At 39.6% G+C, this 14,841-nt stretch overlaps 1 protein-coding gene across 3 annotated transcripts; it reads right to left on the bottom strand.

Moving 5' to 3' along the window:
- Positions 1-4,672: 4,672 nt before the first annotated feature.
- On the bottom strand, positions 4,673-14,610 carry LOC113010188 (uncharacterized). Of its 3 annotated transcripts, none has more exons than XM_080292519.1 (4): positions 14,561-14,610; positions 12,795-12,861; positions 11,303-11,410; positions 4,673-9,057 (listed from the first exon to the last, which is right to left on the bottom strand). In XM_080292519.1, the coding sequence occupies exons 3-4, from the start codon at positions 11,400-11,402 to the stop codon at positions 5,348-5,350; spliced, it is 3,810 nt and encodes a 1,269-aa protein (XP_080148645.1). In that variant the 5' UTR covers positions 11,403-11,410; positions 12,795-12,861; positions 14,561-14,610; the 3' UTR covers positions 4,673-5,347. The 3 variants fall into 3 exon arrangements, with proteins under 3 accessions (XP_080148645.1, XP_080148646.1, XP_080148647.1); XM_080292520.1 differs by having other exon boundaries at positions 14,356-14,582; XM_080292521.1 differs by lacking the exon at positions 14,561-14,610 and adding an exon at positions 13,923-14,045.
- Positions 14,611-14,841: the final 231 nt, after the last annotated feature.

Below are 14,841 nucleotides of genomic sequence, written 5' to 3'. Positions count from 1 at the left end.
CAGCTCTGGATGGGCCAGTTACCAGGGCATGGAAGGATGACAGACATTATCAACTGAGGAGAAGGAATTTTCTGGGATTGAAGATCCTCTGGATGAGTGGTTGACTGATGCATGCAGAAAATAAAAGCTATTATTTTATCATTGACTGGTAACTGAGAATTGGCCATATTCACAGCTGTACTGACTTGTTGTGTCTGTTTCATGTTAAATTAATCTACGTGTATTTGTTGATGAGTAGTGATGGGTCAGTCGTGAACGAAATGGCTCTTAGAGCTGGATCTTTGACGTGAACGACGCGAGCCGGCTCCTTATTGCCAGCCGTGGGTTTTTTTTTCTTTCTCTCACCCTCTCTCTCTCTCTCTCTCTCTCGCACGTTTTTTCCGCTTCACGCTGGGAAGAGGGGGGGGGGGGGAGTATGGGCTCAAAATGTGGTCATAAATATTTTGTACTTGTAAATCAGGATTTGTATGTGTAAAAAGAATTTGTGTGTGTGTAAAAAAGATTTGTGTGTGTGCAAAAAAGATTTGTGTGTGGACTTAGCCAAAAAAAAAAAAAACCCTTTTGGGAACGCAGGCATCTGTTCAAAGCAAATGGATTTAATTTTAACAAGTCAGGGGTGAAACTGTTCACCTCCAACTTGTTTTATTCCATATGTCATCCATCTGTGCTTGGTGCCAAGGCTGAGATAAACAAGGAGTTATCTCATAAAGAGGAACAAACAGTACTCCAAGAACAGACAAAGCCCAGCAGAAACCTTGAGGAGGAGCTCCATCTGCCCCCACCTGGGAAGAGCCTCATAAAGGAGAGACATCCATGGCATCTGAGGAAGAGCCTCATAAAGGAGAGACATCTGAGGCAAGAAGAGGGGTCCCTATTTGCCTCCAACTCTCTCAACAACACCAACGACCAGGACCAGGGACCACGATCTTCCCCAGTCCCCCAAACCCCTGACAGGCCATCACCCTCCTCCCCCTCCCTTTCTCCCTCCTCCCCACACCTGAAATTCACTGAGGAGATGATGGAGCGGGTCAATGCTGGGCTCAGATCTACCCCCCGGCCCAATCCCTTTTTGTCCCCCATAAACCCGCCACCAGAGCGGCCAAAGGTTCGCCATCGAGCCCCACCCTCAACAGAGCAATCGAAGTCACATTGCCCAGCCTCGCCCCCCTTAGTTCCTCCTTACCACCTTCATGCTCTGTCTCCGAAGTCTGATGTGTGATGTGTGGAGGGTCCGGGCTGCGAGGATTATGGCAGTGGTGACTTTTCCCAGGAGAAGCTGGGACCCTGTTTACTAGAAGGTTTTAAAATTTCTGTACTTTTAGGTGACAGGAGACATGTGGCCTGGTCAAAACACAGAGAGCTGCACTCTAAAAGATCTTTAAATATAGTAAACATACCTTGTGTGCCACAGACTGCTCCCAAACACGAGGGGACAAGTAATACCTCTAAAACACTTAAGTTGGCTTTATTAAACGTTAGATCTTTAGCTGGGAAAACATTTTTAATTAATGATTTAATCACTGAGCACAGCCTTGATTTTATGTTTTTAACTGAAACTTGGTTGGACCAAAGTAACAGTGGAGCTGTTCTCATCGAGACGACCCCTCCTAACTACAGTTTTATCAGTGAGGCCAGGGTGAGCAGGAGAGGAGGAGGGGTTGCTGTCTTATTTAATGAATCATTTCAATGTAAGCAGCTATCTCCTGGAAGTTTTCAGTCTTTTGAATATGTGGCTTTACAGCTGAAGGCCCCATCCAAAGTTGTGTTTCTTAATGTTTACAGGCCTCCCAAATACTGCACAGACTTTTTTAATGACCTCAGTGAACTGCTGTCTGTGATCTGTGTTGATTTTGACTGTGTAATTATTGTTGGGGATTTTAACATTCATGTGGACAACCCTCAGGACAAAGGGACTAAAGACCTGAGTAACACTCTGGGCAACTTTGGGCTGACTCAGCATGTAACAGAGGCCACACATAATAGAGGACACACTCTTGACCTACTGATCTCCAAGGGCCTGAGCATTTCAAAGGTTACTGTGTCTGATGTGGGCCTGTCTGATCATTACTGTGTTTTCTTTGAAAGTAAAATCTCAGCCCACACAAATATATCAACAACAGTGATCACAAAACGGTGTATAACTGAACACAGTAGTGCAATTTTTAACCAGGTCTTCCCATTAACACCTGACCTGTCCAGAGGTTCAGTCAATGAGCTCATCAATAGCTTCAATGCTAACATGTTAAATGTAATGGATACAATTGGTCCCATTAAGGTGAAGGTTATCTCTGGAAGGAAAAAGTCTCCATGGAGAAACTCCACACTAGTGAAAAATGAAAAAAGAGAGTGTAGGAAAGCTGAGCGCAGATGGAGAAAAACAAACCTCCAGGTTCATTATGACATCTATAAAGAGAAACTTCACAATTATAATTTACAACTGAGGAGTGCAAGAAGGTCCTACTTCTCTGACATCATCACTAAAAACAGCCATAATGCTCGGGTCTTATTTTCTACAGTTGACAGGCTAACAAACCCTCCTGTGCCAGTGGCAGCTGAACTTCATTCGACCATGGCCTGCAATGACTTTGCCAAATTCTTCACAGAAAAAATCCAAAAAATTAGACAAGCAATTGGTACATCAACAGCAGATCCAGGATATGTACTGTGTCCACCGAAAAACTGTTTAAACACCATCAAACAGTTTGACCCTATTAACAGCAAAGACCTGGAGGACATCTTAGGTCAACTGAACTCCTCCTCCTGCTGTTTAGATGTCCTGCCAACAAGTTTTTTCAAAAAGGTCTCAAAGACTTTAGAGTCAGACCTGTTACAGATCGTCAACTTTTCTTTATTATCAGGTGTGTTTCCAGAATCACTAAAAACTGCTGTAATCAAACCTATACTGAAAAAGGACAATCTTGACAAGACACAAATGAAAAACTACAGGCCGATCTCAAATCTCCCGTTTTTAAGTAAGATCATTGAAAAAGCAGTTTCTCAACAGCTCAGTTACTTCTTAAAACAGAATAACTGCTATGATGCCTTCCAGTCAGGTTTTAGACAGAACCACAGCACTGAAACCGCTCTGACCAAAGTGTTTAATGACATATGTCTGAACACAGACAGTGGAAAAATGTCAGTCTTAGTTTTACTGGATCTCAGTGCAGCATTTGATACAGTTGACCACAACATATTACTCAAACGACTGGAGAACTGGACAGGTCTTTCAGGAACTGTACTAAACTGGTTCAAGACATACTTAGAAAACAGGAAATACTTTGTATCAATAGGTAACTTCACATCTGAGCAGACAAGTATCACATGTGGAGTTCCCCAAGGTTCCATCTTGGGACCCCCTCTGTTTAACATTTACATGCTCCCACTGGCACAGATTATAAACAACAACAAAATAAACTACCACAGCTATGCAGATGACACACAAATATATATCACAATGTCACCAGGAGACCGAGGCCCTGTACAGGCTCTTGGTAAATGCATTGAGGAAATTAATGACTGGTTGTGCCACAATTTTCTCCAGCTAAACAAAAACAAAACTGAGGTAATAGTCTTTGGCGCCAAAGAAAAACGATTACAGGTCACCAGAGAACTTCAATCTATACATCTAAAAACCACAAACCAGGCGAGAAATTTGGGTGTAGTGATGGATGCAGACCTAAACTTAGAAAAACACATTAAGACAATAACAAAGTCAGCTTACTATCACCTCAAGAATATTTCTAGGATAAAAGATCTGATGTCTCAACAGGACCTGGAAAAACTAGTCCATGCATTCATCTTTAGTAGGCTTGATTACTGTAACAGCATCTTTACAGGTCTACCTAAAAAATCAGTCAGACAACTACAGCTCATTCAGAACTCTGCTGCTCGAGTCCTCACTAAGACCAAAAAAGTGGACCACATCAGTCCAGCTCTGAGGTCTTTACACTGGCTACCTGTCCGTCAGAGGATAGACTTTAAAGTTCTGATGCTGGTCTATAAAGCTCTGAATGGTTTAGGACCAAAATACATCAGTGACCTCCTGACCCAGTATGAACCTTCCAGATCCCTCAGGTCATCTGGATCCGGTCTTTTATCAGTTCCCAGAGTCAGAACCACACACGGAGAAGCTGCATTCAGCTTTTATGCTCCTTATATCTGGAACAAACTCCCAGAAAGCCTCAGATCACCTGAAAAACTCAGTTTATTTAAATCCAGGTTGAAGACTCACCTGTTCTCAGCTGCATTTGAATAAAGCACCAAATCCACACTTTTAAGCTTAAATTTCAAAACTTACATTTAACTTCTGATTTTATCTGTTTTGATTTTATATACTGTTTTGTTTGTTTGTTAATTAGTTTGTTTGTTTGCTTGTTTTAATCAATTTTAAATCATGCTTTTTATTTGTTTTTGTTTCTAATGTCTCTGTAAAGCCCTTTGAATCACCTTGTTGTTGAATTGTGCTATACAAATAAACTTGCCTTGCCTTGCCTTGCAACCCTATTTTTCTTCCTTTAATCTGATTGGTCAATGTCATGTCAATCACAAATGTAACAATCCAATCAGAGAACAGATGCGTTTTGCTGTTGAAGGGGCGCTTTTTTGAACTGTAATGTAGAAATGTAATATACAGATATAAAAGATTAGAAATTAAAAACAACTTGAGACAAAATACAGCAGCACATATCCAAAAGGATAATTTATTATCACATCTTAATCATAACATTTGAGCTCACCCGTTTTAATAATCAAATTTAAATGGGATTTTAATTCAGCATTTGTAGAAATATTTCTGATTCACATTGAACATATAAATCACAAAAAATCTATTATAATTTAAAAAGTGACAACATATTTCACGAGTAAATTCTGCTTCAATCCAAACTACCGAATGATGTAAAACTAAGAACAAATCATCCTAATGACAAGAAACTGCCAAATCCCTAATTCATATTTATTTATCTTTTCGTGTATGTGATTCTAAAGATTCAGTGTGTTAAGTACTATAAGTTTTATTACTACAAGGAGCAGGAAATGTTACTTAGGTTCAGCCTTTAAGGATCTGTCTAGAACCAATGCTACACCTGTCAGAGACTACTAAATCTTTTAGATATGACATGGCATTCACATTAGTTTGGCTTTTGATCTATTAAGTAGCTGTGGAAAAATTACAATGAAAGTCTTTTCACACCCTGAAAATGGAATTTTAAGTCCTGACATCATGATAACTTTAGTTTGACTTGGAAAAAAGCTTCAATTGTAACATATTTATTTAATCCAGGAGTTTTCTTTTAAATCATTTAATGTCCTCTTAATGCTGCTGACATATCTGTAGACCTTCGTAATATTAACCTGAATATCCAAATAAATTTAGAACTTTCTTAAAGAAGCCTTTCTTTTCCTTCTTCTCCTTTCTTTCCTCGGATAATTCCTCCTCCGTTTTTGCAAGTTTGTCTCGTCGCGTTACCTTGGAGATAAGATTTGCCCTCTCCTTCATTGCCTCCAAAGATTTGATTCGAGCCTGGTAACCCTCTTTGGCCTCTGATCTTTCTCCCTCAATCATCATGTCAATGTACTCTGGGGTGGTCAGAGGGTTTGGCCTCAGGCTGATCTCTTGCAGTCGAGTTATACACTGAGCTGACTGATCCATGAGGGACACCATCATGTCCTGAAGGTGAACAATCTCTTCTTCCTGCCTCTCAATCAGTTCCTGAACAGTCATCTTTTCTTTATTAGCTGTTTCATACTTGCTTTTCAGCTCTTGCACTGTCTGCTTCTCTTTCACTTGAACATACTCCCAGCTGTATGTCTGATTGAAATGCACACTCCAAATGCATTTTCCAGGACAGACAGTGCACATCCCGTTCATATCCATTGATGCACAGCCACGTTTCTCACTATCTTGTGCTATTGCACATGGGTAGTGACATGTTATTGAACATTTCTGGCAGTTGGTGATGAATGCTCCTTTCTCTGTGATTGGTTTTTGGACTGGTTTAATAACATCCACCTCAATCTCAAAGTTTTCATTTGAAGTTATGACTGCCTCATACTCTTTGATCTTTTCTTTGGTTGTCTTAATTTCTTCAAGCTTTGCTAATCCAGTTCTAACTTGTGGCTGCAAACCTTCGATGGCTGTTTCAAGCTGTTTGCGCTCCTTTAAGACTTCTTTGGTCATTAGCAAGCTTTTGGTTTCCATTTTACCCAAAGCAGTGAAGAACTTCTCCATACTCTTGGCTCCCATCTTCCAAAACATTTCATCAAAGCTGGCATCATCTTCATCAAAATCCACTTCACAGTCTCTGTTGCATATGTTGTCTGCAAATAATGCTGAGTTATTGAACTTGAAGTGAACCGGAAGCCCTAACTCATTTTTTGGACACGGGACTGCAGAAACGCTTATTGCCTCAAGAACTGGTGGTTCTTTGCCATCAGCAAAAGTCACCAGCATTTCAATGTTCTCTGCCACATCTTTGCCAAAAATGGAGAGCACCGAGTCAAACACATATCTCTGTGTTGCTGTTAGTCGTGCAAGAGAGGCCTGAGTAACAAAACACACTGCATCAATCTCACTGACTCCGTTAGGAGAGGTGAAAAGCCTGCGGATTTGCTCTGTGATCTCCTTGTCTCTTGCTACTCCTCTTGTATCGCCAAAACCTGGAGTGTCCACAATGGTCATGGAGAACGGGATTTTAAAGCCTTCCTGGTGGTGGATTTCATACACAGTGACTTCAGATGTCTGACTGTGAGCTTGTGAACTGGTTGGATCCTCATCAACTAACTTAAATCTGAAACTGTCGTTCCACTCTACACCAACAATGTAGTTGATCATTCCATTGATGAGAGTAGACTTTCCTGATCCTGTTGCTCCAAGAAGCATTATTGTACGATTCTGCCTCATGCTTTCTTTGCCAAAGATATACCTCCGACATCCATCTATGTCCATATCTTCTTCTTCCAGGGGCAGTTTGTAAACTGAGGGCAGCTTTGAGTTTGTTTTCTTGCTGATATGTTTTAGGTACTCAGCCAGACGTGCAAATTCACGCTTTGTTGTGCAGACATTAACAATGATGCTTTCCTTGCTTCTTCCATCTACACCACAGTCACATCTGACCCTGACTGCATATTGTGTCTCTGACTGAAGCCCTGAAATGATGGCCTTCTCACCTCCTGAAATTGTTTGAGTCCACTCGAGGTCATTTATTGTTGAGCTGCTATCTGTTTTTGCATATTCCACTATGTAACTCAATATCTGGACATCCTCTCCGAGCTCAGCAGGTTTCTCCCAGCTAACTGATATCTCACTTGAATATGGCTGAGCTTGAGGTTTTCCAGGAGGGCTGCATGGTAAAGTTTTAATGGCATCACTGATTACATTAGCTGGTCCGAAACCTGCTGAGGTCACTGCTCTGCATCTGAACACATACTCTGTGTTTGGCTTCAGATCTCTCACTGTGACTTCTTCAGCCTTTGCTTCTGTCTTCTGCTGCCATCCATCCTCTCCACTGACACAGTACTCAACAGAGTAGGAGGTGATGTTCTCTGCTCCAAATCTGGGTGGAGAAATCTTCAGTGTCACACTGTTGTGGTTTATGTCAGCTGCTGTCACAGTTTCAGGCTTTGAAGGAGGCTCAAAGTTCTCACTGACAGCAAATCCACCTTCATAAAGGTAGATGCTGGAACCTTCCTGTGTCTCATTAGTTAACCCCACTGTCAGGAACTTCATGTTCTTGTTTTCCTTGTTGGCCTCTGCAAAATCACTGAAGAGTTTTGCTTCCTTCCTCATATCATCTGCTACTTCTTTTGAAAGGTACCATTGTTCCTTCTCTACATTGTAAGTATGATAAACGTGAACGTCTGTTTTGGTTGTTTCTTTCAGGTAGTCTGATAAAGCTGAGAGGTACGGTTCATCCTTCCCCAGTGAGGTGAAAACAAAACACAGGCCATGCTCTGCACTGAGAAGTTCCTCATGTAGATTATTCTGAGATGGGACAGTCTTGGTGTTTTTCATCATGTTGGTGAAAGACTTTAAGATACTGATTTCTCTCTCTTTACAGTCCATCCACTCAGTCAGGTTTTTGCTGTTGAAAGGTGAAGAATGTCTCTTCTTCAGGATCTCAGCGAGTTCAGCCTCCTCTTCTCCTCCTCCTCTGATTGATGGTAGTCTCTTCGCTAACATTCGCTGAAATTCCAGCTTGAACTCTGAACACATTTCTTTAAAACTTGTCAGTTTTTTGCTAATCTGTGGGAACTGTTGGACAGTGGAAGTTCTCAGTGCATCGTTACACCTCGTTTCCAGTTCACTGAAGTCCTCCAGGACGCTCTGTGATTCCTGAACTAGTCTTATACTTATCTGACGGACGAGTTTAGCAGCACAAGAATCTAAACTGGTCAAAGGTAACAGCCAGACCTTCATTGGTACGGCCTTTTCGCCATTGGTTCCTAGTAGTGTTGGAAGGCTTTTGTAGACTTCTACAGCTTCCTGAAATGTTGTTGGAGGTTTCTGAAGGCAAAAGTCTCCATAGAATCTGCAGGAGAATTTCTCAACACTGTTTTTGTCCTTATCTTCCATTTTCAGGGACCCTTCACCCTCTATGGAAAGCAAGGGGATCTTCTTGATCATCACCTTCAAGCTGCCCTGGATGTCTTGATGAGTTTCCTCTTTAGAAACCTCACGGTCAAACACAAAGAAAGCTTGAGCCCCATAAAGGATACCTGTGACTACATGTGTTGCTATTCCTTGCTCAAAAACATAGGGATGTTTTACGTTGCCTCTTCCAAGGTGATTCATTGACAGTTCCTGGAACTTTGTTGTAGTTTTGTAGTTCAGTGTCACTCTGGCCTGGTATTTGGATGTCTTGTGATCATTGAGATATTTGGCTGATCCTCCAACCTCAACCAGTCCTCCCAAGAAACTTGCCTTCAGGGATGCCTCAACATTTAATGCTGAAGATTTGTCCTCAATTGATTCAGATGCCACTATTTCAGATTCAGTGTTAGGTTGTTCTTGTTCTCGTCTATCTTTTTCCAGGTCATTACAGTCCCACAGTGTCATTCCTGTTAAAAAATACAAGTTAAAATATTTTTTTATTTTGGATAGAAACACACTGTGGGGATAGGTTAATTGATTAATCCAAATTGCCCATAGGTGCGAATGTGGGAGTGAATGTGAGCGCGAATGGTTGTCTGTCTCTGTGTGTTAGCCCTGCGACAGCCTGGCAACCTGTCCAGGGTGTACCCCGCCTCTCGCCCTGTGACAGCTGGGATAGGCTCCAGCGCCCCCCGCGACCCTGACAAGGATAAGCGGAAGCGAATGGATGGATGGAAACAATGAAAAATGACAAGAACATCAATGCTTTTGTGTTTTTCATTGTGGAGCTTCAGAATACTGGATATTTTCTTTGTAGCTTTAACCAGATGGGTTGCCTCTTTATTTTTAGTAATAAGAAAGTTGTTTTCAAGCTCAGCAAAACAAATTACATGTTTGAGAACATGAAAAATGATCTTTTCAAAAGTCTACCTTTAAAAGCAACAAAACTTCACTAAATAGCACCTCTTGCCACTGGAATGCAGATGGTGGCTTAAAATGAGCATCTGTGCACTTAAGTTAATATATTTAACTAAAATTGAACAAAGACAAGTCGTGAAGATAAACTTCAGTGAGCTAAAAAAAAAAAGGCATTTAAAAAGAAAACTGAACTTGTAAAGCTAGCTAAAATAATAACAGTACAGGAAATATCCTTAGTTTTAAGTATTTGTTAAAGTGTATAATCTTTACTTTTGTAAGTTGCGTGACACATGCTTATGACACTTTGGGTGTCTCCAAGTCTGGTAAACACAGCATATTGTTCACAGACAGCTGGCATTAGTCTAATTTTTTTCGACATGCTCACATTTACACATGGGGCCAAATTAGAATCACCAGTTAACCTGACATGCATGCCTCCACTCAAAAAGGGCCCGGCCTGATTTCAAACCAAGTACCCTGAGGCTACAGTGCTAACCACTGAACCACAGTGGTGCACTCATCAGTTTTCACATTTACTGTAACATTCTTGATTTCTTTTTATTAAAACAAATGTGTTTATGTCAAGAACAATATTTATTTCTATTCAGAATTGATGATGGGATTGTGGATTTTAGTTCACGTACCGTGGTAAGTTTGGGAACCCCTGATAATTTTCATGATTTTTCTTCATAAAGCACTGGCTGTTTGGATCAGCAATTCCATGTAAATATATCATATAGCAGATGAACACAATGATATTTGAGAAGTGAAATGAAGTTTATAGGATTTACAGAAAGTGTGCAATAGTTACTTAAACTATAAGAAAAACTTAAAATATTAGGAAGATGCATAAATTTGGGCACCCTTGTCATTTATTGATTTGTTTACCTTTAGCACTAATTATTGGTAAACAAAATTTTTTTGGTAAGCTTGACCCTTGAACTACATACACAGGTGAATCCAATCATTAGAAACGGTGTTTAAAGTGACCAATTGCAAGTTTTTCTCCTCTTTGCATCTTTGAAGACTGGCAGCATGGGAACCTCAAAAAAACAGCTCTCAAATGACCTGAAAACAAAGATTGTTCAACATCATGGTTTAGGGGAGGATACAAAAAGCTGTCTCAGAGATTTCAGCTGTCAGTTTCCACTGTGAGGAACATATTGAGGAAATGGAAGACCACAGCACAGTTCTAGTTAAGGCCCAAAGTGGCAGCTCAAGAAAAATCTTAGATATCAGAGGCGAAGGATGGTGACAACAGCTACAAAGACCTAGAACATCATCTTGTTGCAGATGGTGTCACTGCATCGTTCAACTATTCAGCGCACTTTGCACAAGGAGATGCTGTATGGGAGAGTGATGCAGAAGAAGCTTTTCTACGCACATGCCACAAACAGAGTCGTTTGAGGTTTGCTAAATCACATTTGGACAAGCCAGCTTCATTCTGGAATAAGGTGCTGTGGACTGATGAAACTACAATTGAGTTATTTGGGCATAACAAGGGGCGTTATGCATGGCGGAAACAGAACACAGGTTTCTGTTGGGGTGACCAAATTTATGCACCTGCCTGATTTTGTTTAAACAATTATTGCACACTTTCTGTAAATCCAATAAACTTCATTTCATTTCTCAAATATCATTGTGTTCATCTGCTATATGATATATTTACATGGAATTGCTGATCCAAACAACCAATGCTTTATGAAGAAAAATCATGAAAATTAATTAATTAAAAGTTAATTAATTAGCTTTTTCATACCACTGTATATTGAGTTACTACGCATGAATCCTTACCAGGTATGACTAAATCCTGGCGGCAGTCATACAGCATCCCAAGGCTGAAGGGCCGGCCGAGTGTCGCGACCTCCATCGTTCTGCTAGCTTCAGCATCCATCTCTGTATCTGAGCAGATAATACAAAGTACTGCTTCAGCTTCTTTACTCAAGTACAGGCTCTGAAATGTACTCAAAGTAAGAAAGTAAAAGTAGCTCCTTAAAGAACATTTCTACCACCTGTTTTTATACAAAGCCAACTGAACCATGTGCTATATTATTGTCATAATAAAATTATATTAGTAGATAGCAATACAAACTTTATTTCAGTCTACATTTTATTTCTAAAAAATGCACTCAGCTTGAATCGGTTAAGTAGAACATGAGCAGAGAAAAAGAAGGAAAATAAATCACATCTCTATTTTCTGTTGCCTCCATTGTAGAGGGTTACTTTGCCTCTAAACAGGAATTTGAGTAGCCTAAAATCAGCAGTAGTGGCTCAGCGTGGGGAAAAGAATCATAACTCACAATAATTTCTATTGAGAGCTCCAGTAGATTTCCTTAGTGTGCAGGATGTGATCAGCTGACCTGCTGCTGTTTGTGGATGTACACAGCTGAATTCAACCAGATGTCAGCAGATGTTTCACAAGTTCTTTTGGCTGATTTCCGTCCTCTACACTGACAGTACGCTGTTTATGCTGTTTATATTAAACACTCTAAAGTTGAAGGTGGAATTCAGCCAATGGATCTCAGCATCATCAGCTAAAAATCATATGAATCTCTGCTACAGTTGATGTAACCGAACTCTGACCATGAAACCACAGCCACTGTGCACCAGTCACACATTGTAGCAACCTAACCTGTTTATCCTGCACTAACCTGCAGAGGATTTTCATGTAACCTTTAAATAACACAGTTAGTCTGCCCCAGTTTGTTATATGAAATATATATATGTAATATGAAAAAACATAATGTAACTTGTACAGACCCAACATCTGATTTAAACACATAAGGACTTGTAAGCTTTACATGTCCAGTTTATCAAACACCACTGAGCAGTCCTTATCTTTAAATCTAAGCTCTCTTCTTCCTCGTCTGTCATGTCTTTCTTATTTTTCTCCATCTCTGACTGAAGTGAGCTCTTTTTCTCTCCCTGTGAAATACAGCAGCTTGACCTTGAGCTGCCAACACAGTGTGACACAAACGGCACACAAACAGTTTGTGTGTTTGCTGATGTTTGTTGAACTGATAGAAACGCTGCACTTCAAGTTACCTGCCACAGCGACAAGACGTCACTGCCTTTCGTCTTCAGTAGGGGTAGCTATGCAGAAGTAACTTAAGCTTGCAGTTGTTCTTGTGTTGTGCCAAAAAGATAAATTAAACAAAAACACCAGCCCACTTTAACACCCCCCACTAACAACCCAATATGGCACACGATTTGGGGTCTTTCATTTCTTTTTATGCAACATCTGGTGATTAATACACATTCACAGGAACACATTCATGTTACTTACTGTTTAGGCTTAAATCGTCTGATCTTTGAAGGCTTGGAGTAAATCCGTCAAACCAAAATTAATGGGCCTGTTTTGAAAAAGTTAGGAGTAAATAGGGAGTAAAAGTAAAAATAACAAAAATTCTACTTAAGTATAGTAACAAAGTAACAAAAAAAAGGTTAATATATGCTATTTTTGAGACAGTATGCAAAATACCAGGGCCATCCAAATGAAACGTTTGAGCGTTTCAGAGGTGAAGCTTTGAGTCTGCATGTGGTCTTTTAGGAATTTTATTTTTTTTTAAAATGACCAGATTCTCTACGCTGTGTTCGACTTCCTATTCTCATCATTTGATATTGGTAAGTATTGTGATTCTGATTGATTTGGTTACTGTAAATAAAAGAGACCCAGTGCTGGGCTAGTTATTTATATAACTTATATAAGGTTTATTTTCTGATAAACCTCAGTCAAAACTCAAACACATCATATTGTAAAGGTTACATTAAACATCGGTAACTCTTAGTTATGTTCATGTATTTTCTGACATATTTGATCAAAGAAGAGAAGCAAAGAGATCAAAGAGAAGCAATTTGCATAGGAATTGCAGTTCTTGTCAGTCAGGTCAGAAATATTAAAAATCATTTTCATAATTACTAATATAGGGTAAACTTTTTACTTTTTCCATTGTTCCAGAAAAAGCTAGTGAGTTTTCACTCACTAGCTTTTTCTGGAACAATGGAAAAAGTAAAAAGTTATGACATATTTTATGCAATGCTTCCTTAAGTCTAAACTACAAAAAAATCCATAATATCCAAAAGTAGTTTATTTTTTCTACAGCTGACACCAGAATATCAGTCATCAAATATAATAAACAGTAATTTGCGTTTTAGTTAGATTTGTACATTTTTATAAGCATTACTCTTAACCAGAAATGTTCAACCATTTGTCTGAATGTCAGACTGTTCCCCGCTGATCCTCCTGCACATTTCTCTTGACTGGCTGATTTCTTTAAACGACACCATTTCATGACATACGTCAGTCTTTAGTCTTTAGAGTGAAGATCACAATGACTCACGCTGATCCAAGCACAAGGAGCTATTAGTGGTGAACACAAAAATAAACCAATATCTTAAGATTTGAAATGCTCACCTACTTCAAAGTTCCAATGATCAGAGATGATGCTAATGTGCATGTGCAGGACCAAAATGAGAGTTCAGGTTTGTTGCACATGTGAGTTAGATGTCCCTCTGTTCCAACTGTGCTCAGTTCATTCTACGTATAATTATTTGTGACAGAGTAAAAGTGGCAGAACTGACAGCACAGCTAGTGTACGTGATGAACACACTACAGTCATGATGTGGTTCAGTCTAAGTCTAATGAATAAATAATTAGCTTGGCATAAAGAAGATGGAGAATCTTTTAAATACTGCACCATACACAAACAAAAACAGATTTAAAAGCAAGTTGTGCTTTAAAATGTAAAATGTAAAATAAATGAATAACTTAAGATACACTTTAGCTTTAAAAAATTATTTTGATATAAAGCTCTCGTGCACATTTCTGTTTTAGATTTAGTCCTTACCTTCATCAAAACCAATGGAAACGTTCAGCAAACACTAAAACGATGCATATTTAAGTAAGAACCAAAACACCAGGTTACACAGAGCATTCACCTTTGCCCTGTGACCTTTGTGAAATGACTTAAATGATGACAGAATTTAGCAAAGATCCACAGCAGTGTGTACAGGAGAACATTAAAAAGACGGAGAGAGCATCAGCGTACTTACAGCAGGAATGTTTGAGTGTCCTAGGGAAGGCTGCAGTTTCACACACTATATCCTCTTTCATAGGGACCGCCCCCAGATCTTTAATCAGGTGGCGGGACAGAAAAATCACATGACATGCTGACTGTACAAAGAGAAAAACAATAATATATTTAAACTTTATGAGCATTATCTGCAAACTGAAGATGCTCAGACAAAACTAAAATGTGAATTTGTAAGTTTCTGGAAAACAACATGGTTTGGGGAGTGGATTCTCTAACTAAGAAACAAAGGTTTACATTATT

This window comes from Astatotilapia calliptera, chromosome 18 (genome assembly GCF_964374335.1).
Source record: "Astatotilapia calliptera chromosome 18, fAstCal68.1, whole genome shotgun sequence".
Taxonomy (NCBI): domain Eukaryota; kingdom Metazoa; phylum Chordata; class Actinopteri; order Cichliformes; family Cichlidae; genus Astatotilapia; species Astatotilapia calliptera.
Note: the sequence above shows the minus strand (reverse complement) of the source record. Positions and strands in the feature narration are given on the sequence as shown.